Below are 25705 nucleotides of genomic sequence, written 5' to 3'. Positions count from 1 at the left end.
AACTAAACAATCAGGTGTACTTTCCCAGGAGAGGCAAAGGAAAGACTTCATATATTCCCATCATGCTGTGAAACAGAGATTAAATATCTAAGCACCCTCCTAATGAGATGTGATTAAATCTAAACACACTAATGAACTTAAGCCATGAGACACAAATAGGGTGCAGGAATGCAGGCCAGCACGGCAGTAAACCCTAGAGCAAATACCATGCCCCAGCTGAACCATTAGCCTGAAAGACTCTTATTTTTGGCACAAGCAGACTGTTTTGTTTGCACAGAGTGGCTAGTGCTCCAATCTTGAGATTGGGGAAAACAAACGCTGTTTAAGAATGAATGCCAGTGAAGAAAGAAGTCTGACCATAGTACAAACACAGCTGGTTGAAGGTACAAGAACCTCTATGAATAATTCCTGCTTTTCTACAGTTTGCTAATATTTGCTAATACAGCAAATGTCTCTCTGTTGAACTATAAAATCCCAGCCTCTCAAGATGAAGAAGATATATAGCATATATACATATGAAGGCAGATGCAGAAAAACTGTATAAATCAGGCTATATGATGGATATAAGGTCTACCAGTTGGTATAGTTTTCACACTCATCTTACTGGAGGTTCCATGAGTTTATCTGCCCGTCTACCTTTGTTGCTTACACTGACCCCTGTGATGGCTGGCAGTTGCACTAACATGTGTAAGGCATAATTAAATAACACCGTTCCTGTCAATTAAGGGCATCTTAGGGAAGAAAAGGAATAAATGATGGCTGTGGTGCAGAAGGTTCAATTACCCCCAGTTACCAAAGGTAGACAGGTAAGCCCACAGGGCGCTAACCTGCAAGCAAAACCCATTTAAGCGAGAAGTTGGTGCCTGTCTTATTAATTACAGAGGAGAAATCCACTCCCATGAACCGGTTGCTCTGAGCACCAGCCACCCATGTAAGCTCTTAAGACTGTGAAAATGCAGTAGCTCAAGGGGAATGCTGATTTGACAGTTTGAACTGGAGGGCTGGCTCATGGACGGCCAATGGACACACAAGCAGCTTAGAGCACGTGCAGGTCATGGCCTGGCTCAAGCCATCTGCCAGTTGACTCCCTGAGAGAAATTAAAGGTGTAGTCTATGAAATATGAAATGCCTGTTTCCAGCTGCAATTCAGATTTGAAAAAATGGAGTTTGTGCACACACAAGGGTAAATACAAATGTTTCATCTCTGCCCTATGAAAAAATGCTGCCACTGAGGGGGGGGGGGGGGGGGGAACAAAAAACTGCACAGTCATCCCGATAGCTCAGCTATTTTCAAAACAGCAGACCATGAACATTAGTTAATCCTGAGCAATGTCATCATCTATTTGATGCATTTGTACCTGACTCAGTGCTACGAGTGAACTACATTCATGTGCTGTGTTGAGCTTGCTGATAGATCAATACATCATGAGCAAAGCCACATGGCTTGTTAAATTTTAAACAGTATACAAGGCGAAAATAAACTAACACATAAAATGGTGTGGCATGACGACTGATGGAATGCAATAAATCTCATCTATTCCCTGCAAGCTTAATGGATGTTTTAAAGAGATGAGGAGGGCTATAAAACAATGTACTTTTTTTTTTTATAGGCCTTTTAAAAAGAAAGATTGGAGGCAAACAGCTATCACTGTCCCTTTAACATCAAACCTGCCCTCATCACCATAAATGAGACAGCTGGTCAGACATCCCGCTTTGAACAGATTGGGAAAAATAAACCTTTAGGCACAGCGCACAATGCTATGGTTTGAAATCATGCTTAAACAACATAGTTTGTAAGCTTACATCACTAATGTTTATCAGTCACAATTATTTTTTACATTGCCTCAGTGATTGTATTTTCACCCAACAGACACTGAAAGGAATTCTTGATCTATGTTGGTTTAAAGGTTGGAGAGCACAAGAACAATATCTGTAGCCAGTGACAGGGTTTTTTCCCCCCCAGTTCTCCATTAATTACTAGTGAACTGGCTGAGAAAAGCCATCACACTCTGCACATTCATCCTGCTCCTAGACTTTAAAAGCTGTTTGGAGGATGGACGGCTCCTTGCTGGTCCCATAAACCTAAGCAAGATAGCTGTATGAAAGCTCAGTTAGCACTTTTAATGAGTTATCACTGTTGGAGTTTGTCAGAACTTGAGGGTTTGAGACATATTGCCTGACTGAATAAATGCTGAGAGAGCGCAGGAAAGAGAAATGACTTCAATATTGAAAGTCTGCAAAAGGAGACTCCGTTAAAAGCCAAACATTCTCCGGTTGCAATAAATACCTTCACTTTCTGATTACTTTCCTTCCCCTCCTTCTCTCCCTTCTCCTGCTGTTAGACTACCTCCAGTGCTCCAACAGGCTGTGCTGATGTGAGCTCTTAACCACTGTATTCCTTTGCACCCTGCTGACAAGCTGGCAGCAACAACAAGCCATAAACCTTCATGGCCAGAGTGCCCCTCAGAGTCCCGCAATAAAGCTCCGCTCATGCAGGTCTCATTCTGACCTTCACAACAGCCACAGTAAAACAGCCTATGTCACATACATGTATCAATTAACATGAAGTATTTTTTAAAACATTCCAGCTAGGGACAATTATTTAGATTCTTTGACACAGACCAAGACCTGAACTAAACTTTTTTTGTCATAGGCCAGGTTTAGTCGCATCATGGAAACTGGACTGGTGTTGCTATGTTCTCTGCTGAGATGGACATCAGGGTGCTGTAGGATGTATGCAAGCTTCCACATGCTTGATGCCTTAAGTATTTGTTGTGGCCAGAGTATTATGGGTTTTCTTTAACAAGCTGAAAGAAAAAAGCTGCCCACATCTGTGGTAGTGGGAAACCCAAGGGAAAGCTGCAAAAACCATTTGTGGTTTACCAAGCCAAACATGTGGTTTGTGGTGTTATGTTCTGCCTTTAAGAGTGATTTAAAGAGCGAACACAAACTGTTTTTCCGCTTTCAGAAACACATCATCACCAGGCTTCACAACCTTGTATATTCCTCCCACATACATTAAATAGCAATATCAACTGTATTAACCAAAACAATTTCATACACACTACATACTTAATATTTATAGTATGAAGCTTCTTAAAATTTCCATTACATGAGCAGAGCAGATAGGCTAATCGGTCTGATGCCATGATTCGAGACTGTGCTCTTGATCGACTGTCACAGTCATCTAAATGCTATAAATGGCTTAATTCCACCTGCACGAACACTGCTGCTTTGTTCTGTGCTGTTGGCAAGCGCCTGCAGGCAAGCAGAGCTCGTTGTTCAGGAGGGTGTTGCTCCCATACCTCAGCCACTACTGCATCAACCTCCACATTCATTTCTCCCTAAGGCACAATCACCCTCTCTCACCCGTGCTAACGCTTGCTGAAGTGGATTGATGTGGCAGAGTGCCTTTGCTGGCGTTGTTTTCCGGCCAAACAGCAGCCCAAGTAGATTAAATTAGTTTCTTACTGGACAGGCATGAGACTAGGGCAAGAGGTGTTAGCAGAAAGTGGAGTGCTTAAAGGTCAAATGTAATTACACAGACCAAGGCCATTGCCGACAGGAACATTTTGCATTAAGTCACTAATAAACACTTCTACAAAAACAAGAGGAATGCTTGAAAGACTTTCAGCTGCCTGTATTAATTCATACACAGAAGTACTGTTCAGACTGGTTTTGATATTTTCATTAGAAGGTAATACATACTTTTGAAAAAACACATTTCAGACCTGTTATTCAGCCCCGAGTTTTCAAAGAGATGTTCACATAAAGCTATAGAGAATATATACAGTACATGCATTATAAAGGCATTTCGAGAATTCTCCCAAAGGAACAGTCAAAAAATAGACTGAAAATAACTGCTACATCCAAAATTCTTCTTCTTCTCATTGTTATTATTAGGGCAAGTATACATAATATCACATCAGAGCATATCAAGTCAAACCTTCACAAGTCAGATGACAATTTGTCCTTGAACTGATGTGAGTATACTTTCCTGCTGGGTTTTAAAAAGGCGCAGCTACTCTCACTTTTCCTCTGCCCTCACCTTTCTCCCACACCACAATCACTCCCCTCCTCTCCAGATGCACGTACACGACTGTTTGTTCTCTGTTAGATATCACTCTCTCTGCACATTTGTCTATTTTGTACACACATATACAGCTAGTCTTTCTTTTTCATCTTCAGCAATTGAGTACACAGCTGACAAACCATCCTTTGTGACCCTTGGCCAAATTTAGAGCTTGACTCTCGTCCGTACCTCAGAGAGGCAGCGGACCCAGACTGACTGAAAGCTTTGATAGCCTCTTAGCTATGGGAATCCTTTCTCTGCTTTAGTCATCCAGGAGGACCGATTTCTGTCTCAATTACAGGTCTACTGGATTATTCTACAGTAGAAGGAGTATGAGCCCATGCCGTACTGCCGTGATGTGAAACTGAGCCTAAGGACATCATGTCCCCAAGGACAGAATGAATGAGGTGGACTGAATACAGCCTGACGTTTAGAATACACGCAGCTTCATACAGAAAGGAATATTCCTGTTTTTCATGCTTTTTTTTGGTGGTATTACAATTGTGCTTACTGTTCTGCTTTATAGCTGGAGCATCTAGCCAGAGGAATTTTTATCACTCGGTTATTCAGACCCACAAAGAGAGTCCTGTCGCCATGGAGAATCTGGAGACTCAGGATTGGCTCTTTTACACCAGGGGGGTGGAGCTGCATCTCCTCCAAATAACACCCTTGTAGACTCTTATTGGTGGTGGCCAGAGCCTTCAGAATGGTCCCATACTCTGGCACAATAGAGGACAGAATTAAATCAAATTTTAGGTCATCAATTATTTAAAAAACTACTGATAGGTTATGACACTGTCTGAAGTAAATTTCTATTTATAATGCAGACTTGTCAAGTACATTTTAGATCAACAGGGTTCGAATACAATAATGTAATTTCAACATTAGTCACCACAGACTGACTCAGCTTTCCTGGCCTGCACGTTTGCTCACCTGTGCCAATGTACATGACGTGGTGGAGTGTGTCCTGGCCCTGCACGATGTCCACCACTAGCTTGGAGAAGCGCACATTATCCTGCCACACCAGTGGGTTGACAGACACAGGCTGTACCACGTCATTCATGAGGTAGAGTCGCTGGGCATCCTGCAGGCTGCGTTCGGTTAGGCCCTCGTTGGGCCCCTCATCCTCGATGGTGCCACACTGTAACGATTCATAGTAAATCTAAGTATATCACATATGATATTCATCTCCCATATTTGGATGCAACAGTGTTAGAAGTGTTAAAATGTGTGAGTTTTGAATAATACAATATTAGTATATCAGGGTACAGATGCTCACTTTCAGATGTTCAGTTTCCTTGACTAGTCATTTCAAAATGATCTGAATGACTGCAAACCTTTGGAGACATACTAACTAAGCAGAACCTTACTATAATAACACACCAGCAAATATCTATACAAATAATACTCCCAGTCAGAAATATAATTTTAATCCAGTGTAGCTTCACAGCTATGGATGCTGGTTAAAAGGCAATCAGACAGCCTTACATAAATAAACAGATTCAAGCTGAGTTGTGTACCTGGAAGTTGGGGATGGGGTTAAGAGTTGGCAGCCAGGTGGAGCGTGGGTTCTCCTGGGAGCGGAACGGCCCATTGAATGCACGTGTGATGGCACTAAGGTTGTACGCACAAACTGCTGATGCAGCTATACTGTTCCTATATAGTCAACAGAGAGATACAAAGAGAGTGTGAGAAAGGGAACAAAAGAAATAAGCAATTCCCAGATGATCCATAAACTGAGTAAGCAAAGTGAGGTGAGGTGAGCTGTGTGTTTAAAATGGAGTTTCAGCTAAGAGCTCCATGTGAGAACGTAATGCAGTAAAATAAAGCTAAATCCGTTTCAGTTGCTGCCACACTTTGAGAAGAATACACAGGCACTCACACCCTGAAACTACTGCTGATGCAAACTGCCGCTACTAGGTAAATGCCACTGAAACTTGTGTAAACCTCTGCCCACTGCTATTTATCTATCCATGCCATCAATTCCTCCACAGACAAATAATCAGGATGGGGAAAATTACTATTTGAAAATGACCGTCTTCCTTCTGATTGAACTTGGTAAAATAATAATGAATCCTCTTCAGTCAGTATATAGCAGCCATGTCCGTGAGTATAAAATGGAAGACTGTCTTTTAAAAATAACATGAAAAATGATGTATGTTGCTTTGAAATGCAGGCGATTCAAAGCCAAATGGTATCTTAAGCCAGCAGAAAATATCCAGGAGAGTAAATGTGTGTTTTGAATTGACTCAAAACAAGCAAGGGCTGCAGAGACTACTGACAAATGAGTTGCAATAACTAGGGTGCTAGCAGCAGAGCCCTGGACAGATGGTCTCCACGGCTGAGCTCCAGCAGGGAATCTAGCCCTGGCAGACTGTGGGGCCCGAATTGGGCTGTGGTTATGGAGTCTGGAAAAGGACCAACAGAACCTGCATCAGAGGGCTTAGGGTGTAGCTGTGCTGCGGTCACATGCTGCGAGTGAAAGTGTGAGAGGAAGGGCATTGCCAGCAGGAGAAAGAAGGTTTGACAGTGCAGCGCAAATAACTAGAAAAAGAAAGCAAGATCCTTTACGTTCAGCAAATTGGGCAGTGTTGAGATACAGGCTGTTAAGCAGATTAGCTGGAAGCAAGCTGGAGTAAGAAGCTAACTTACTCTGAGGTGCCCTGCTCTAAGCAGGTTTTAACATGACAGCGAAAAACTATGCTTTCATCAAGTTTCTCTTTATCTTTGATGCTTTCACCAAGGCAGCATGAACATACTGATTCATAATAATGCCCTTTTTTTTGCCTTAGTAGAAGCATAAAATTGATCAACAGAAATATGCTGCCTCAGCTTGGGCTCTATGCTATATAAAACATGTTCGTAAAGTCCCTCTAGCAGGAAACTGCTGTTAATCAGCCCTCTTTAATCATTAGTGGAATAGTAGCAGGCAACTAGAAGGAATAGGTAACAGTTCAGAGAGCAGAGAGGATTATTTTAACTGCTCCACTTCATTGATTTAACATTGAGGGTGGGCCTGCGTCTCAATGAGTCAGAACTCCTGATTAACCTTCAGGAAGCGTTCCCAAATTTAACCGGGTGTGAAAGTTGCAAAGTGATATGCTTTGAACTAAACAATAATGAACAATACCGATGTACATAGTTGCAAAAAAAAAAAAAGTTTGGAATTCGTGGGATTTCTGCATTATTCAAAAAATGTGGTGACATTCTCCACTCACAATCCAGGCTGAGAAAAACGATGTGAACTTTTGTATTTAATAACTAGTAGAACATCCTTTACCAGCAATAACCTGCTGCTGAAGTTTCTGCCATGGTTCACAGTTTTGATCAGGTGCAGTGCCAAATATAGTGCTGTGCAATTTCTCCAAAAAGTACACCTTTATTCTCCTATGTCCCCAGAACATTGTTCCATCAGCACTGTGGAATGTCGTACAATATTTTTTATTTTCAGCGAGAGAGAGTTAGAGAGAGAGAGGGAGAGAGTTTTTAAACCTGTATTCTACACAGTATGGTAGAAGTGGAGAAAGCAATTTAGCTCATATATAACTACTTCTCAAATAGGCATGGAGCCCAACCTGAAAATAATGTGCCTATAAGTTGCACCCTGTGCCCATGTGTGACAGCCAGCCAGTCAGATGGCATAAAGCACCTGATGCCCAAAACTCAAGTCTCACACATTTTTAGTCCAACAACTAGCATATGAGGGAGAAGCCATCTTACAGTGAGAGCAGATGACTATCTGGAGATTCTCCACACCTAATAGCTATCCAGGTTGTCCAAGTATAGTGTTTTTAGCATTTAACTTTAATTCTAAAATCATTGCGACAACATTGTCCATGGTATAGGGTCAAATGAAGGCATTAACATGTATGCCCGGGTTGTTTGGTGTTACAGAATGTCTTTTTCTTTTCTTTTTTTTTTTCTTTTTTTTCTTTTTTAAAAGAGGAAAAATACATTATATCTGATTTTCCAACCTCATCACAGATGAATGCAAAAGCACGGTCAGCAATCTTCTGAAGCATGAGTCAGGATTAGTCAGAAATATTTTACTGCATAATAATGTTTGACTGGTCAAAGTCACTTTCCTGGAGGAAGGTGTCAGGAAGCTGCTAAAGAAGACTTTCTCCAAGTCATCACATAAGCATAATAACCATAATAAGCATGACAAAACAGTAGCCATTACAAGCGCTGGAGCGGAATTAGCACAATGGCGCCATTGTCATTTCTAGGTACATACCGCTAAATATACATTAAAAGCAAGGTAAAAGAATATGCATTCAATATACATCATTGTGCACACTAATACTGAACACCTTTTTGGTCATGCATCTGCACTGAAACTCAGAAAACAAAAATAAAAATGCATCTTTTTGAAAGTGCAGTTGAGATTGGATGGGGATAGAGAGGATATTTAAAAATACCGGTGTTTATTGTTTTATGATAGACCTGGAATTTTCACAATAACCAAGCTCCAACACATCAAAAATGGAGGACAAGCTAATTCAATTGACATTGATGGAATATGTTTTGTTTACACATTTAAAATTGAACTGAGCACAATATAAACATATTCCTGTGTGCAAGACTTAGTATTCATAGCTGCATAAGTAACCTCTGCATTGTTAGTGCTATTACTGACTGTTACAAAGAGTTGCCTAACTCTTTTGCTTAACCTCGCTATCTTTGGCACACATAGACCGCTCATAGACTGCTCATAGACTGCATGCAAGTCTATGATATGGAGCTATGATATGTTTATGACTTGCACCAAATTAATCTACATGATGGAAATGGTGAAAATTTCCTGGCTCAGGTAACATGCTCATTGTACGTTTTCTCAAAAGTGTCTATCACCTCTGGTTTTAAATTGGATGAAAACCATTTTGAAAAGTTGTGAATGGAAATGTTCTTGAAACCAAAACAGCATCATGCTCCCTGAAAGGCTTCTTAATTCAAATGATTTCCTGAGAAATAAAATATGACATCATTATGTGTGATGAAGCACTGTAGTATAGGCAGTCATATGGGGCAAAATGAGTAGATGGAGTGAAGTACGTTTTAGTGCTTGGGCTTGGCAATGCTGCATGATTAGCACAGTTTATAACTATGGAGAAATGCACTGACAAAATGCAGCTTAGTGCTGCAAGTGGCAGAGCTATAAACACAGTGAGTTCATTATGAGGGGCTGTAGTGCTTACAGACCTTTAGGCTCTAATTCACAGTGAGAATGAGCTAGCCTTGCCAACTCGGTCTTTACCAACTGGTAGACCTATTACTTGCACATCCACATTTTCTATCACAGTTTCTCACCCTCTGTGCTGCTCTTACAACCTCAGATTCCAGAAGTCCATGCTGAAGGTGTTCAATTTACTGCAGACAGATGGAGACACTGCTTGTATGATTTCATTACTAAATACAATATCTTCTGGAGTTTGTGTGTGCGTGTGACTGTCTCCATTAGGCTGCTAATCAGAAAGTCAAATAGTACCGAGACTAGAGCTGCAACAACTAACCGAAAACACGCATCAGAGAGTAAATACTAAAGTTGTGTCCCAAATGACGTACTATACACTTACACTATGCATTATGCACTCTACCATCCACTGTATGAATTTTAGAAAGGTAATATCATCTCAAGTGGAAATCTAGCGTTTTTTTACTAACCGGAAGTATAAGCCGCTTCCTAGTCGACGGCGCATGACGTCATACGCACGAAACGTGATGCCATTTAGCTTTAGCAGACACCCAGAGTCACCGACAATAACTTTCTTCACTTTACTGTTTATGTCAGCGTTACCTTTTATTCCCAACATGACCTCAGATACCATCAGACGGAGGAGAAATTGTCAAGTGACTGAGGAAGAAAGTCCTCTAAGGCAGAGGTGCATTTTATATTAAACACAGCGGAGATCAAACAGTGCTGCACAAGCACCAACTTATGTTTATATCCAAAATGCTCCACTGTGTGTAAGGGGCAGGGGAAACTGGTGCGAGTTGCTTAAAAGGTTTAGTTTAATTCCAGTTTATTGTCATTATTTATTGTATTTGCGTGCTTGCAGTGTAACTTCTGTTGTTTATTATAACGGAAGTGATGTTTTAGCAATGTGTTAGTTGCTCCTGATACACAGTGAGCACGAGTAAGATGTGTAATATCTAATTAAAACACTATGATCAAAAGTAAACATAAGTAAAATAATATGTCTAAAGGCAGTGAGTAACAGAAACCAGAAGGTGCAGTGAAAGTGAGTTTTTATTATTCATTTAGGACTGTAGTTTAATTCAGTGCTTTTTGTGCATCCATAAAAATAATATATTTTAATATATTTTTAATATAATTTTCATGGATGCACAAAAAGCACAGAATTAAACTACAGTCCTAACAGGACAAACAGTTGTGCAAAGTTTTATTCCGAAGTTTCACTCAGTTTGTGGATTTTATTTTAAATAAATGAAAAAAATGGCACTGAAAGTCATTTAATTAATCAAAAAAATAATCAGCCAAATAATCGATTATGAAAATAATCGTCAGTTGCAGCCCTAACCGAGACACAGCACTTTTTAAAAAGAAGAGCCTTTGCACGTTTCCTATGAATCAGCAAATTCAGCCTGTAGCCATCAGAGATCCTCATTTTGAATTCAACAGTTACTGTACACAAGAGCACTACTTTTAAAAAAATCAAGGACTAGCATTGCAATCCAAAAAGCACACAACACAAGCAAATAGTCCCTCCATTGCTAATTTGAATATTTTCTTAATTCATGGCCATGAAAAATTGGGGGAAAGTACTGTACATCTGGTCCAAAACACAGTCCAATCCCAGAACTAATCACAAGTTAGGCTCAATGTACCTATGTAAGCGTGTTGAAATCAAATCATATCAACGACCATAAATCGATAGTTTACGCTTGAACTGTATTTAAACGTCATTTGTTATAAAACCGTTACATAATAGTTTCCAAAACCAAGGGGGTAACAAAACGAATCAGAGTTACAGCCCTACAGAATCCTGACTGTATGTCCTGATGCTAACAACAATGATCTGCTGCAAAACTGAAGTAAGATAATGCTCTGATTATTTCACTGTCCAATTTCAATCTCTGTCAAAGCCTATCAGAGCTTCCTGTACAACAATGAAAAAAAAAGAGAAAGACAAGACAAGACTAGGTCATATGGTCTAAAGTTAACATTGATTAATCCACACGCTTAAACTCTAGCAAGTGGCCATATAATCTCTTATATATTATCTCTTACTTATTGGTTTTAAGAGCCCAAGTGAACATGAATCACACTACTAAACACATTCACCTTGAAGTTGTTTTTTTTTTTTGCCACCACAGGATAACAAATGTTTATAGACTAATGTATGTGCAAAACAGTGCAAATGTAAACACTGCTTAAACACACTGACATGGCTATAGAGTGCACTCACACATTGGTAGTAAAGATGCCATAGATGAGATCCTGCTCGGGCAGGTAGAAAGTGCTCTGGAGCTCGTTGTAGTAGAACGGGATCTCTCCAGAACGGGAGCAGTTCAGCCGAGCTTTGGTGAAAGTGGTCCATGTATCCTCGAGCAGGAAGCGGCCACCAATGTCGTTCTTACAGACGCGTGCCACCCGAGAGTACACTGTCTTCCCACAATCATGCTCCACCGCATTCTCCCTCAGGAAGAAGAAGGTGAAGAGTCCAATATCGTAAGCGGAGATGAACTGAGGCTCTGAGAGAAAGAGAGAGAAGATATTCTGATTAATACTAAGCAGCATAATGATAATGATAATGACTCTTTATTGGTCACGTATACATTACAGCACAGTGAAATTCTTTTCTTCGCATATCTCAGCATGTCAGGAAGCTGCGGTCAGAGCGCAGGGTCAGCCATGATACAGCAGAGAGGGTTAAGGGCCTTGCTCAAGGGCCCAACAGTGGGACCTTGGCAGCGCTGGGGCTTGAACCCCTGACCTTCCGATCAGTAACCCCGAGCATTAACCGTCACTCATTCACACCTACTGGCGAACGTCTACACAGAGAGTAACCCGATTTCACAAATGACGACGCTACCTGCTCTACCTCCATCATCATTTATATAAGCTTGTTCAGTTTTTGAAGTTCTCAACACAATATCTTTGCTTGGGTCTAATTCACACTTTTTACACTTCACCTTTCAAACACAAAATAGTTACTGTATAACTCATGCAAAATCACAAAATGAAGGAAATTCATCCTTAATGAGCAAAACCAGAGGTGCGGGAAAAACAAAGAAAAACTCTCTGACACAACATCAGGAAGACACCTTGAGAGGAACCAGACTCAAAAGGGGAACCCATCCTCTTCTGAGTGACACGGGATATTGACAATATAAACCACTACTATTCTATAACTGAGAATTAAACAGTGCTACTATAAGTGTGCTGGAAAGATCTTCAGTATCAGAATCACTCTGTAAATAAACTGGAAGCTTTTTAAACTACTACAGCAGCCAGGAACATCATACACTGACATTAATAGAGTCAAAATGAATGAGGTGTGTAGCGTGCAACTGGAACTGATTGAATACTAATAAACTAAGGGTAGAGCCTTTTGGAGTTTGAGTAATCGTTTAAAAACCTGTAAGTACATACTGAATGCACGAACCTATTTATATATATTTTCATTTTGCTTAAAATTTTATTACTACCCATCTACATGTAATAATTTTTTGCATTTGCTGCAAATAGTTCAGTGTGTACTTCCAGCAAGCAGATTTTTCTGTGACTGAGAGGTAGACCAGGCTGTTCATGTTGTGTAAGTGTACCCATGTTTGTATGCATGTGCATGACTGCAGTTATATGTGGGTGTTAATATGACAGGCAGTATTTTTCTACTTGCACAATGAAAGGAAACAGATCAGTTCCATCAGGGTTCCTGTGTGTTTGTGTGTGTGTGTGTGCGCGTGTGTGTGCATACACGTTTGTGTATTTGAGATCATGCCAGACTTGCAGCTTCTCAGGTAGCACTGACATCGACTTATTAGAGAGTTCGGAGCCAAAACTCAGGGCTTATTCCAGCCCCATTCCAATTCACTTGAATATTAAAATGCAGTCAGTCAGCACCTTATATGTAGGTGCACAGTGCAACAACAGGCCAGGTGAATCAGGACCCCAGAGGCCTGTGCCATTCTTTCCTGACCCCCCATGGGAACAGGCTTATGAATGGAAATGAGATTTTAATTCACACTTCACCTTCGAAGGGTTATCTTCACATCCCACTGGCTTGGTGAGTAAGTGCTATTTTTTTTGCAGGTGGGATATGCTGAGAGCTGAATTCGGGCATGAGGAGCACAGCAACATACGTCTGACAGATAATTCTTCACACTGAGGCATAGAATTGAGTCGTTGTACTTTCAAATATCGGATGGGGGAAGAAAAAAAAAAAAAGTGTACGTATGTGTGTAGTAACTCTACCTCTCTCTACGTTTTTTTGCTGCAGCGCCTCACTTAAAATCTCCCACAGTGGAGTTAGGTGGGAGTCTCTGGTACAGTGGAGAATTGCGGCAGCAATTTCACCCTCTTCCTACTGTGAGGAATAATTATACCACTGCCTGGCTGAGAGCTGATCTGTTCCACCTGAGGCAAAAGCTGCTTGCTGCTCTATAAGTAAGCTTTAACACCTGCCTCGCTTCAAGTAGGTAACATGTGAAGACATGAGAGATGTATACTTTTAAACTAAACATTAATACACATTAAGTAAGCCACACATATTCCCAGTAATCAAACAGGCGATAGGTGAGTGCAAAACATTACACTACTCAACACAAGCAGGTTAAAAACAACAAAGACATCGTGTTTATCGTACCATTGAGCCATTTGGAGTTGTACTGGGCGGTCCTCAGAGGAGGCATGTTTCCCAGGCTGCGGTAAATGACTGGATCGCGGCCAGAGAAGTCGATGACTGTGGCAGCGTACAGCTCTCCGCTGTCTGTCACAACCGCCGTAGAGTTATGGCGAGGGTCATAGGGGCAGCGTGCCACGCCGTTCACCCGTTCCAATATCCTGCTCATATTCCCCACCTGAGACAGAAGGACAGAAAGAGGGAAGAATCCATTAGATATGCTCTAATTCCTAAATAAAAACGACCTGTTATCAGATTCTCTAACTGCTGAGTAATTACTATCGTCACTTACCTCTCTGGTGATGCACAGAGGCTGGAAAGCGTTGGTGCCACAGGTCATGACCTCCGTCTTGTTAACCAGAAGTACTCGGATGTAGTTTTGACATTCCATCTGTAGGACAAATTAACCCTGTCAGTATGTTACAGTGGTGTGGTTTCCTCAAATACCACATAACCCACCAACACCAGACCTCAAGTCAGACTTGTAATTATCAGTGAATAATAAGCGCTACTACAACAGACATTCAGGACATTTTGCTTCTTCGGAGCTTGGTTAAGCGTGTACGTTTCTTCAAACAGAGAGGGATGGAGTGTCTTGGAGAGAAAAGTGCACGGCATATTTTAGCATCGGCAAACTGACAGCGGTTTGTGTTCTCCACTTTACATGATAGCCACTGCCATGTTATTCTATAGTTATGGAGTAAGCAACTGGCAGCTCAGTGCTAACAGAGAGGAAGTCATGAACTGAGAGAATTGCTATAAACACTTCCAAACTGAAAAGGCCAGGTCATCCATTAGCCTATTCCTGTCAATATCTGTACTGGTAACTGGTCAAAGCAAATATGCGGAATATTTTTTAAAACTGAACTTATGAGCTTTAGAAAAAAAAAAAAAAAAGATCTTAAATGTGTTAATCCTGTATAGAAACTCTAAAACTAAAATGAACTGAGGTCAGACCTGATATTCAGATTTTGCAAATGGGATTACTTTTTTTTTTCTTGCTAGTTTGCTCTTTTTTCTACAGTGCTTCTTAGATAAAAGTGGCACAGTAATCAATCCCCCAAGACAGCCTGATCACAGTATTTCTTATCAGCACCACCGTGTCTGGCATGCCGGAATACTAAAAAGAACCATCATAAGCACCTGGAAAATGCTGTGTTCAAATCAGCATCTTAAATCTGCACACAAGCACTGATGTGACATAAATTATTTATTATTCACAACACACTATTCACTAAGTGGAGATTTGTGCTGTAGCAAATACTGGATAAATGCGCTTTGCACTGTGTGCTCCTACAAGCCAGATCAATTCTCTTTCCACTATCCAATTGGATGCCAGCATTTTGAACGAAATGTTACTATTCAGTAGTGAAACCAGGGGTCTTAGTTACCTCCGTCTTCCCTTTGCTTTGACAGGACCTCCTGGTGTCTTCGTCTGGGCCCCATTCTGTCGCCTAGGAAACAAAAATAAATGTTGAAAAGTGATTTGCGGCATTCACTACCAGCCAGCAGACGTTCAGCTCAAGGCACGTTACACAACTGGGCACAGCAATATTGCATTTAGCCAGATGTGTTAAAAGAATTTAACCTTATTGAGTCTTGTTTATTATCTAAACAGGTAAATAAGTGAGACAGTGGCTTTCTAACTGTAAGGAAACAGTTAGAAATGGATAGAATTGGCATGTAAACGCATTTGCCTAGCTTCTTTTTTAGGCAGAGATATCTAGGCTTCCCTCCTTTGACTACATTTACATTTATTCATTTAGCAGACGCTTTTATCCAAAGCGACTTACAAATGAGGAAATACAAGCAAGTGTCTCCATTTCCCTTGTCCCAACTACATTCCTTTGTAGCAGCTGGACCGGTGTTCAATTACAGAGACAGACTGAAACATTGTAGATCAGCAGACTGAACTAGTATTACCAAGTTTGTATATATATATATATATATATATATATATATATATATATATATATATATATATATATATATATATATATATATTATATATATATAAATATATTATATATATACACACACACACACACACACACACACACACAGTAATGAGGCTGTCTTAGGTGGGAATCGAACCCAGAACGCTAGTATTACCAAGTTGCATATATATTGTATAAAGTCTGTCTTAGGTGGGAATTGAACCAGGGAGACTCGTATTAGCAGGTTTGCATATAAATATATCGTATAGAGGCTGTCTTAGGTGGGAATCGAACCCAGGTCTCTCATGTACAAAGTCACCGAGTTGACTGGAAGACCAATTCCCAAAGTAGCTGTTCAAACAGGGGAATCGAAATAGGGTCGCTAGTATTAGCAAGTTTGCATATATATTGTCCCTGGTTTGGGAATCAAACAAGGGACACTTGTATTAGCAAGTTTGCATATATATAGTAATGAGGCTGTACTAGGTAGGAATCGAACCCGGGACACTAGTATTAGCAAGTTTGCATATAAATTTACTGTATAAAGGCTGAGCAATTCCCCAAGTAGCTGTTCAAACAGGAGAATCAAACCAGGGACACTATATAGATCGATCAATAGATCGATCTATATATACACACACACACACACACACACACACACGCTTATAAGGCTCAAACGTACTATCTTTTCCTCTTAGCTTCACACAAAATCAGAGATACATCTTCCACAATCATCTGACTAACAGCTCTCATTCCAGTCTGTCTCACCTAAAAATAGTCTTCTGCTCAGCACAGCGTGTGCGAGAGTGAAAAAAAATTGGCACAGAGCAGAGACAATGTAAGAAACTCTTGCGGTCCTTCCCATCCTGTTCTCCACTCTCTACTAGGTAAAGTGCACCTGGACTAAATGAGCTGTTGTGGCTCCCGAAAATTACATTCACAACACCTCTTCCATTTTCTCCATATAGAGCTCTCTGCTAAAGAGTATAAAGAGTTGATTAAGCAATTCAATTAAGCAATTAGAGGCAGTAATGAACCTATATTTAAGTATGATTCGTTTAGTGTAACAGTGCATTATATGCATAGCATTGACATATGAACCAACGTGTATAGTACTAAAACTATGACAGCAAACAAAAGGCTACATTCAGCAATAGCCTCATGGCTCAAATGTTTTGAATGAGACTGTCACTCATGATTTTCAGCTCTTTCCCAAATCCTAGTATGCTGGCACTCACACACCAAGATACGATGATGGTGTGACATCATACCAAACAAACCCCCACCACTCAGACAAACTGAAAAGCTGTATTTTTCAACATAGTGACAGAGAGAGAGAGAGAGAGAGAGAGAGAGAGAGAGAGAGAGACTGTGCTAGGATACGAGTGGGGGTTGTTTGTGAGAAATGCCTTTGTGGTGAGTCATAGTTGGGGTCATTAGCATCTTGTCTTTGAAGCCGTTTGTAGAGAAGTCCGTCAGCTTAACCCTGACCTTAACCATGGCAGCCCCCCTCTTTTCACCACACTGAAACAAAGCCAGCCCTCCACTGGCCTTCCCAAAGCGTATTCTGAGAAGTGGGTCTGTGAAAGGCGCACTGTGTGCCATGTTTGGTGAGGGCCACAATGGGGTGCCTGGGACTTTGCCACCCTTAGGGGAGCTACCATCCACCTGGCAGTGAAGCAGCAATGCTGGCTTTTTCAGCAATGCTGGGGAGACGATGAAACGTCTGAATAGCAAATTGCCCTTGACAAGCGTTACATTTCATATAAAAACTGATGAAGTAATGTAGTCCAAGAATGCGCACCTATAATTACATAATTACCTGCCTACCCACTAAGAAATGTTTGTAATTAAACACACTGTAATTACTCTGTAGTTAATTGGTTGCACATTCATTTTCTTTGCTGTACAAAACAAATTTTCCTGGTAAATAACAGACTGCTGTTCACAAAATAGAAAACGATGCAAAATAAATTGCTACAATATCAGATTTTAAACTGGTCAAATCCCTTGAGCCCAAGTAAGTTTTTTAGTAACGGGGAAATTGAAGTCAGTTTTAGAGATGAAAGTCATAACAGTTAAAATGGCATCTGTGGAGATGATAACGAGTGTAATAGCACTGCACTCTCCGATGCATTTCTGCAATTTCATCTCACTTATGGTAAAATAAAAAAAAATAAATAAAAAAAAAGCCAGTCATGTATCTGTGTGTATGTACGTGTGTGCAGTCCCAGCCTACAAGTCTACAAAAAAAATTTCAGATCCAGAAAAGCTGCTCAAAAGTGCTCTGTGTCCTATGCAAATTTCTTAATGTGAAGACAACAGTCCGAAGTTACTATTCATTAACAAGTCAGTGACACTATGTCACAATAAAAACTGAATTCCATTCAATACGTTTATTGAATAATGGTAATGTGCAAAGTATGCGTACGCAGTATCTGGGAATGACATGTTTCAGCTTAGAGTCTACTTCTGCTGATAAGGCAGTTGTATCTGTTGTACATGACTAATATCAGGTGTAACAACTAATTATGATCCATGAATATTACAAACCGGACCCGACCCCAGCACACCGTCACTGTCTTTTGGGCATTTCTGTAGCACCTGCTACTTGCGACAATCAAGGCATATTCACTGTTAAACTAGTGACATCTTTAAAACCTTTTTGTCTTTCACTTGACTGCTGACTCTCCATCAAGCATGTAACTACAGAGCTGTTGAATATTATGTGAAATAAGAATGAATTTTACACATCAGTGGTCCAAGTGCCTGACTCCATATCTAGATGTTAATCTCAGTTTTGAATAGAATACAAAACCAAAAAAATGAACTCATTTTCATTCTCAACTTTCTTTTTCTTAACTTTCCCCTCCACATGATCAAGGTACATAAGCTCCGCCCCATTTCCAGCTAGAGTAGCAGAGTATCCATCTAAAAACACTGAAGCTTCGAGCTCTGCAGGCTTCAAAAGGACCTCCTCGATCCCGCCTCATTTCGTCCTTTAACACAGTTCCCTATTGAGCCAGCTGGTTCCCCTGCACTGAACACCACCCTGATGGATGTGACAGGACTGCCAATGCCTTTTCCTCATTGTCCAACAACCCTGATCCCTACACAAGGGGGTGTATCTATGCATTCTACTTCCTCCCCCATACCAAACTCTCCCCAAAACGCATACGCTTGCCCATTCTAGCACCCGCACCCCTAACACAAACGCACTCTCTCTCTCTCCTCATTCCAGCCTACCCGTCTCCACCGGTTATAGCCAACAACTGTGCTGAAAAAAGGAACCAGTGTAGTGTGGAGGTGCATACCCTTTGAGTGGGGCTGAATGAGGGGACTGCATATTGTGCTGAACTGTGTGAGCTGTACGAGGGTATGAATGTGGAGATTGAACGAAGAAATGGGCAATTATTTGAAGCGTCACTGTTGTGCTGCAAAAAGCATTTAAAGTTAGAAAAGATGACGAGTAGAGTAAAAGAGAGCTTGGTCAAAGCCTATGTCTACACCGCCACGTGATGGCTGTAACAGCTTTGTCTTGCAGGGTTAAATGCACAGCATGGTTAGACCATAGTGGGTGTGCGGCTATGAGTGACCCTTAATTTGAGATTAGCTAATTAGTGAGCACAACTGCCTTAGTCGACTGCTAATCCAGTGAGCAATGCCTCTTGCTAGATTATAGTTATGCATTTCTACTGCCTGAATATGTACATGTTCAATTTCAAATACACTATACATATCCTCACATTTAAGTAAACAAATACACAAATATCAGTTTGTCTAGTGAAACAGATTGGCAACAAAACACTTCAAAACCGAAGACCTCCCCCTGGTGCCTTCTGTTCTCATGATCTTTGACTTTTTTTCCCCAGTATATGAAGATCACATAATAACCACCCAGGGACAAAGAGCACATCAATAATTAAATCTGGGCAAATTGCAGGGGGAAATTAATAACCAGTTGGCTGAATGAAAGCAGCCCCGGCTCATCAGACTCTGATGTCAGTTGAAATTTGGTCTGAAATTTAGCACAGCCACTTTTGCACTTTTGTTAGGCTGTCCAGGATGTGCCCTCCCACTCCTCTCTGCACCACTGAGATACAAAAGGAATAGGCACCAGCACCTACAGCACGTGAGCCTAAAAACGTTACAACTCTCAAATACTCAATCTAAAATATGCAAATAACAGCCATCACCCTAATGCTCTAATCTCATATTTTAGCTTGATGCTGATTGTAGTTGGAACTCCATATTTAGAAAAGCAGTGTTTACATTAGACCAAAATACTTGAATAGAATCCAACCCACCCAGATTCCCATGGATTCTTTCTTTTCTTTCACAGTTTACTGCTGTGTAGGACTTCCTGTTTTAAATGTGAACTGCTGAGGAGGCTAGTCACCTCTTGCCCGGAGTGGCCTCTGTCCATGCAGCTGCAACATTACTTGTCAAAGCCAATGAAAGGGAGGTTGGTTTTGCTACATTCCCTACTGATTTAGACGAGAAGCCTCTGTTTTTGCATGCAGCTTGGCACATTTCAGTATCAAGCCCTGTTCGACTTTTCAGTGATTTATCATGGACCTTTGAATGTGTTAAATAAGAAACTGTTGAAACCTGTGCTTCTTCAAAACACACCATATTTGACTCACGGAAGCTTTTGGAAATCTAACAAAAGAAGAGAAGAATAAAGGTCTTGAAGTTAAAGGGAGATACCTTCTGATTTGCATTAGTGTGGCTCACCACTACAGTCACAGCAAAATGGCTTAGTCTTGATTTCTGCCTTGCACATGAACCAATCAATCATAAGACATGTTTCAGCTCGTAGATCAAGAGCAGAGGTGCAGAAGCTCAAAGAAAATTCACCTGCCTTTGAGCAGAGCGAAGATATCACAAATATAAAAAGTTTTTAACACGTATCTCAATGCTCTCTTTCAGCTTTTACAGGCATTATACTAGGATGGGTTAGAGAAACACCACTTGACTTTTGTGCTCTAGCATACATGGTTTAAAGTTATGTTTGTTGTTAAAAAAAAAAAAAGAGGCATTTATGATGCATTACATTTTGTCATATCACAGCAAACCAGTGATTACATTTCCCATCCTGCACGGTGGCCTACAAACATGGCCGCCATGGACTGCAATTCCCAGAACACTCACATTCACTCTAATCACGCACACCAGCATTCTATTCACAGCACTCACGACCACGCTATATGAGAGACTTTTTGAACACTATGACTTCGCGAAGTATTAGGCTCAGTTGCCTAGTCTCTGTCGTATTTCCAAGCCTTATCTCGTGTTTGCTTTTCTGGTTATAGACTTTGTTTACCCTGTTGACCTAGATTCTCTTCTCTGCCTTGTTTAGCCTGTCTGCCTGATTGTTTAACCCTAGCCTGCCTTGGACTTTGTTTTCTGCCTGATCCTTTGTACTCCTTATCAAATATAAGTTTGATTAAACTGCCATACCTGCACTTACTTCTGACCTGCGCCTACATTACGTGACACATTTACATTTTGGGATGTGATGGTATTATTCTCAACACAAATAAAAACTGATCACAATAGCTACACAACATGCATAAAGTATTATACTGTGGTAGACTCATGTTTATATAAATGTCTACAAATAATTGTAGTGTTTGTTTTTTATAATTCTTCACGCTACACATACACACCTGTACACCTGCTTATTCTTGCAATTACCCAATCAGCTAATCATGTGGTAGCAGTACAATGCATAAAATCATGCAACTACAGGCCAAGAGCTTTAGTTAATGGAACATCAGGATCAGGAGAAAATGTGAGCTCGGACATTGACTGTGGCAAGGTTGCTGGTGCTGGATGAGCTGCGCTGGTTGGAGTATTTCAGAAGAAAATGCATATCCGCCTAGAGTTTGCAGTGAGCAGATGTTCTGTGGGCAGAAATGCCTTGTAAGAGAGGCAAGAGGAGAATGGACAGACTGGTTTGAGCTGAAAAGAACGGTAACTCAAATAACCACTCTGTACAACTGCGTTGAGCAGAAAAGCATCCGAGAACATGTCGAACCTTGAGACAGATGGGCTACAATAGCAGAAGATTACACTGGGTGCACACCTGTTAGCCAAGAACAGGAATCAGAGGCTATCATGGGCACAGGTTCACTGAAACTGGAGAGCTGAAGACTGAAACAAATTAAAAAATAAAAGACCAGGAAACACCCATACTTGATACAGTACTGTAAGAGCATTGTGAATGTTTAATCATAACCATGGCTGCTATTTTTGACTACCTCTTAAAACATTAAGGAACCTTTCAACACTCCTAAGCATATACTATTTGATGTATTTAATGTGCTTATAATTCATGAAGATCCTGAGCAGGTTGTCCTGACATGAAAGAGTTTACCACTCAGCACTGACGAAAGAAGGTTTGAGGTATGAGAAGGTGGGAGGGAGATCAGAGTTATAAAACAGAGTTTCTTTCTAGGTGTAGGAGCGTGGTGGAGATTTAACAGAGTTTCTCTGAACCATTTTGCATGCCCTGTCTATTTACATTCCATCCTGGCCAATCCTTAGGCCTTATCTTCTATACAGCTCTTCTCAAACATAACAGACCCTCATCTCTCACCTCTTCATCTTCATTCACAACTCTATTCCTCTCATCTGTGACAGCAGGGCCAGGCATCTCATCCCTTTTTTCCCACTACAGCCTGTGACAGCTCAAACCGAAATAAGTTCTTCCTCCAAGATCCTCCTCCACACCATACAGTGCTGGAACATTTCAGCTAAGCTCTTTTCTTTCCAAAGCTTCTCACAGTGTGTAAGCGATGCTCACTGGGTCAATCACGTTACTCAACGAGGACAGATTGTTCCTTTTGATTTTACACATACATGCACACAAGAATTCAGATAATGTATAAACATTTAAACAACCAAAGTGCTGCAGTAATTTTGTAGTAACCTGCTCAACGTCATGGCGGATCCAGAGCCTATCCTGGCATCACTGGGCACGAGGTAGGCATTCACACTGAATGGGACGCCAATCCATAACGGGGCTCCATTCCTACCTATGGGCAATTTTGCACAGCCAATCCACCAGGTATGCTTTTGGAGGTGGGAGGAAAACAGAGAACCAAGAGGAAACCCACACAGATACAGGGAGAACATGAAAAACTCCATACGGGGAGTAACTCGATCTCAGAATCAAACCAGGGACCCTAAAGCTTTGTGCTGGCAATGTTTGAGATAGACATCAATATTGTTTTATGAACAATATTGCCAGTAAGGCAAATCTGAGATTTTCTCCTTTCTCTGAGCAGAAATAACTTTCTAATATCAGACAGACCCTGACAAATGATGAATAGCACAATAAACATTCAATTCAGCTGTTGATATAGGGGAGCCCAGGGATAATCATAACACAGGTCAGTTGTACAACCCCAATTCCAAAAAAGTTGGGATGCTGTGTAAAATGTAAATAAAAACAGAATGCAATGATTTGCAAATCTCATAGACCCATATGTTATTCACAATAGAACAAAGAAAACAGATCAAATGTTTAAATTGAGGAAATGTACCATTTTAAGGAAAAAAAATAAGGTAATTCTTAATTTGATTGCCGCAACGTGTCTCAAAAAAGGTGGGACGGGGGCAACAAAAGGCTGGAAAGGTAGGTGTTACTAGTGTTGCCTTTCCAGATGTGCAAGCTGCCCATTCCATAGGCACTAATGCAGCCCCATACCATCAGAGATATAGGCTTTTGAACTGAGCGCTGATAAAAAGCCGGATGGTCCCTCTCCTCTTTAGTCCTCTTTACTTTAGATGACGCAGCGTCCATGGTTTCCAAAAAGAATTTCAAATTTCGATTTGTCTGACCACAGAACAGTTTCCTCTTTGCCTCGGGCCATTTTAAATGAGCTTTGGCCCAGACAAGACTGCGGTGTTTCTGGATCATGTTCTCATATGGCTTCTTGTTTGCATGATAGAGCTTTAACCAGCATTTGTGGATGGCACGACGCACTGTATTCACAGACAATCAGTTCTGGAGGTGTTTCTGAGCCCATGCAGTGATTTCCATTACAGAATCCTGCCTGTTTTTAATGCAGTGCTGCCTGAGGGCCTGAAGATCACGTTTATGCAATATGGATTTTCACCCTTGTCGCTTGCGCACAGAGATTTCTCCAGATTCTCTGAATCTTTTGATGATATTATGTACTGTAGATGATGAGATATTCAAGTCTTTGCAATTTTACGTTGAGGAACATTATTCTGAAATGGTTCCACAAATTTTAGACTCAGTTTTTCGCAGATTGGTAAACCTCTGCCCATCTTTAATTCTGAGAGACTCTGCCTCTCTAAGATACTCTTTTTATCCCCAATCATGTTACTGACCTGTTGCCAATTAATCTCCAGCTGTTTCTTTTTAGTAACACTTACTTTTCCAGCCTTCTGTTGCCCCGTCCCAACTTTTTTGAGACGTATTATGGCCATCAAATTCAAAATTACCTTATTTATTTCTTAAAATGGTACATTTACTCAGTTTAAACATTTGATATGTTTTCTATGTTCTATTGTAAATAACATGGGTTTATGAGATTTGCAAAATCATTGCATTGTTTTTATTTACGTTTCACAAAGCGTCCCAACTTTTTTTGGAACCGCGGTTGTAACACTCTCAGAATCTCTGAAGATTAAGTAACTACAGTCACATGCTTTGCTATGTATATGCTTAGGGTAGCATTAAACTCATAACTGAAAAGATAGCTGTCTACAAGATACAGTATAGATTTTATTCCCAAAATTGTTAATCAGTTCAGTAAGTTTAGTTTTATGCTGTGGTTGTGATTGATGTTCCTGTGATATATTAACAAATGCGAATCTTTAATCAGATAAAAACAGAAACAATTCTGCATGTGTTTGGTAATAACTGACAAGAGCTAAGTTTAGCATACGGGCATAAGGGAAGATGTGTAATGGGTGATTGGAGGAGCTAAGAAAAGGTTTGGTGCCAGCTGTAAGAAAATCTGTTTCTACATGGCATTAAATCAAACTATTCAAGTGACTCAGATAAGGACAGCAAATGCTTTGTGTGTACTGAGTTTTCCAATTTAATGCCAAATGAACTACGGGCTATGTACTGGTGCTATCCAGGACATTCTGCATGTTCCAGCTATGATTCAAATTGAAAGACACACCAATCACACACACACACACACACACACACACACACACTCATACACACTCATACACACTCATACACACTCATACACACTCATACACACTCATACACACTCTCAATATTCTATTGGGAATTATTAGTTTAAATTGTGTTTCAGATTAACAAAACAGCCTGTGAAAATACAGACCAACGTTTAAAACTAAAGCATAATAATTAATTGCAAATGTGGTATTATAAAAAAAATTGTTTTAAATGTTGATTTATATGCCATTCTTTTACCTTACTGATATATTTTCCCCCATATTGTTTCATTTCACTCCAGAACATGTTACAAATGATCCAAGATCTATGGTAAATTCTTACGTTTGACATCTGACTAAGTAGAATATGGCACAAATTGTGTCAGTTTGTAGCCCACAAAGGTAACGTTTTTTAATCAAATCTTGGTTGGTCTTGGAGGTATGGTTTTTAAGAAAATGAAGTAAAAGTAATAAGTGTTACAGTCACTGTCTCTCTCCCCTACAGCAAGCCACAGGCAGAATTCGCACACAGAAGTAGTTTTTCAGACACGGATGAAAACATAGTCAATATGTTTGCACACCTGCATCCCAAAAGTGGAGGATCAATAGAGGATGGGTGAAGAAAAAAAAGTTATGGTTCACACTTTCTTTTTTCC

The 25705-nt window shown here is 40.5% G+C and overlaps 1 protein-coding gene across 3 annotated transcripts in view; it reads right to left on the bottom strand.

Moving 5' to 3' along the window:
* Nucleotides 1-25705, bottom strand: part of sema5ba (sema domain, seven thrombospondin repeats (type 1 and type 1-like), transmembrane domain (TM) and short cytoplasmic domain, (semaphorin) 5Ba) — a 109553-nt gene that overhangs the window by 18638 nt on the left and 65210 nt on the right. For all 3 annotated transcript variants that reach the window (XM_053626562.1, XM_053626561.1, XM_053626563.1), the window contains 7 exons: nt 15330-15392; nt 14231-14329; nt 13903-14116; nt 11503-11788; nt 5593-5728; nt 5006-5213; nt 4584-4791 (listed from right to left, as the gene is read on the bottom strand). In XM_053626562.1, the coding sequence (XP_053482537.1) occupies nt 4584-4791; nt 5006-5213; nt 5593-5728; nt 11503-11788; nt 13903-14116; nt 14231-14329; nt 15330-15392 (1214 nt within the window). The remainder of the gene's footprint in view (nt 1-4583; nt 4792-5005; nt 5214-5592; nt 5729-11502; nt 11789-13902; nt 14117-14230; nt 14330-15329; nt 15393-25705) is intronic.

This window comes from Ictalurus furcatus, chromosome 6, assembly GCF_023375685.1.
Source record: "Ictalurus furcatus strain D&B chromosome 6, Billie_1.0, whole genome shotgun sequence".
Taxonomy (NCBI): Eukaryota; Metazoa; Chordata; class Actinopteri; order Siluriformes; family Ictaluridae; genus Ictalurus; species Ictalurus furcatus.
The sequence above is the reverse complement of the archived record's forward strand: the minus strand, read 5'-3'. Positions and strand labels throughout refer to the sequence as shown.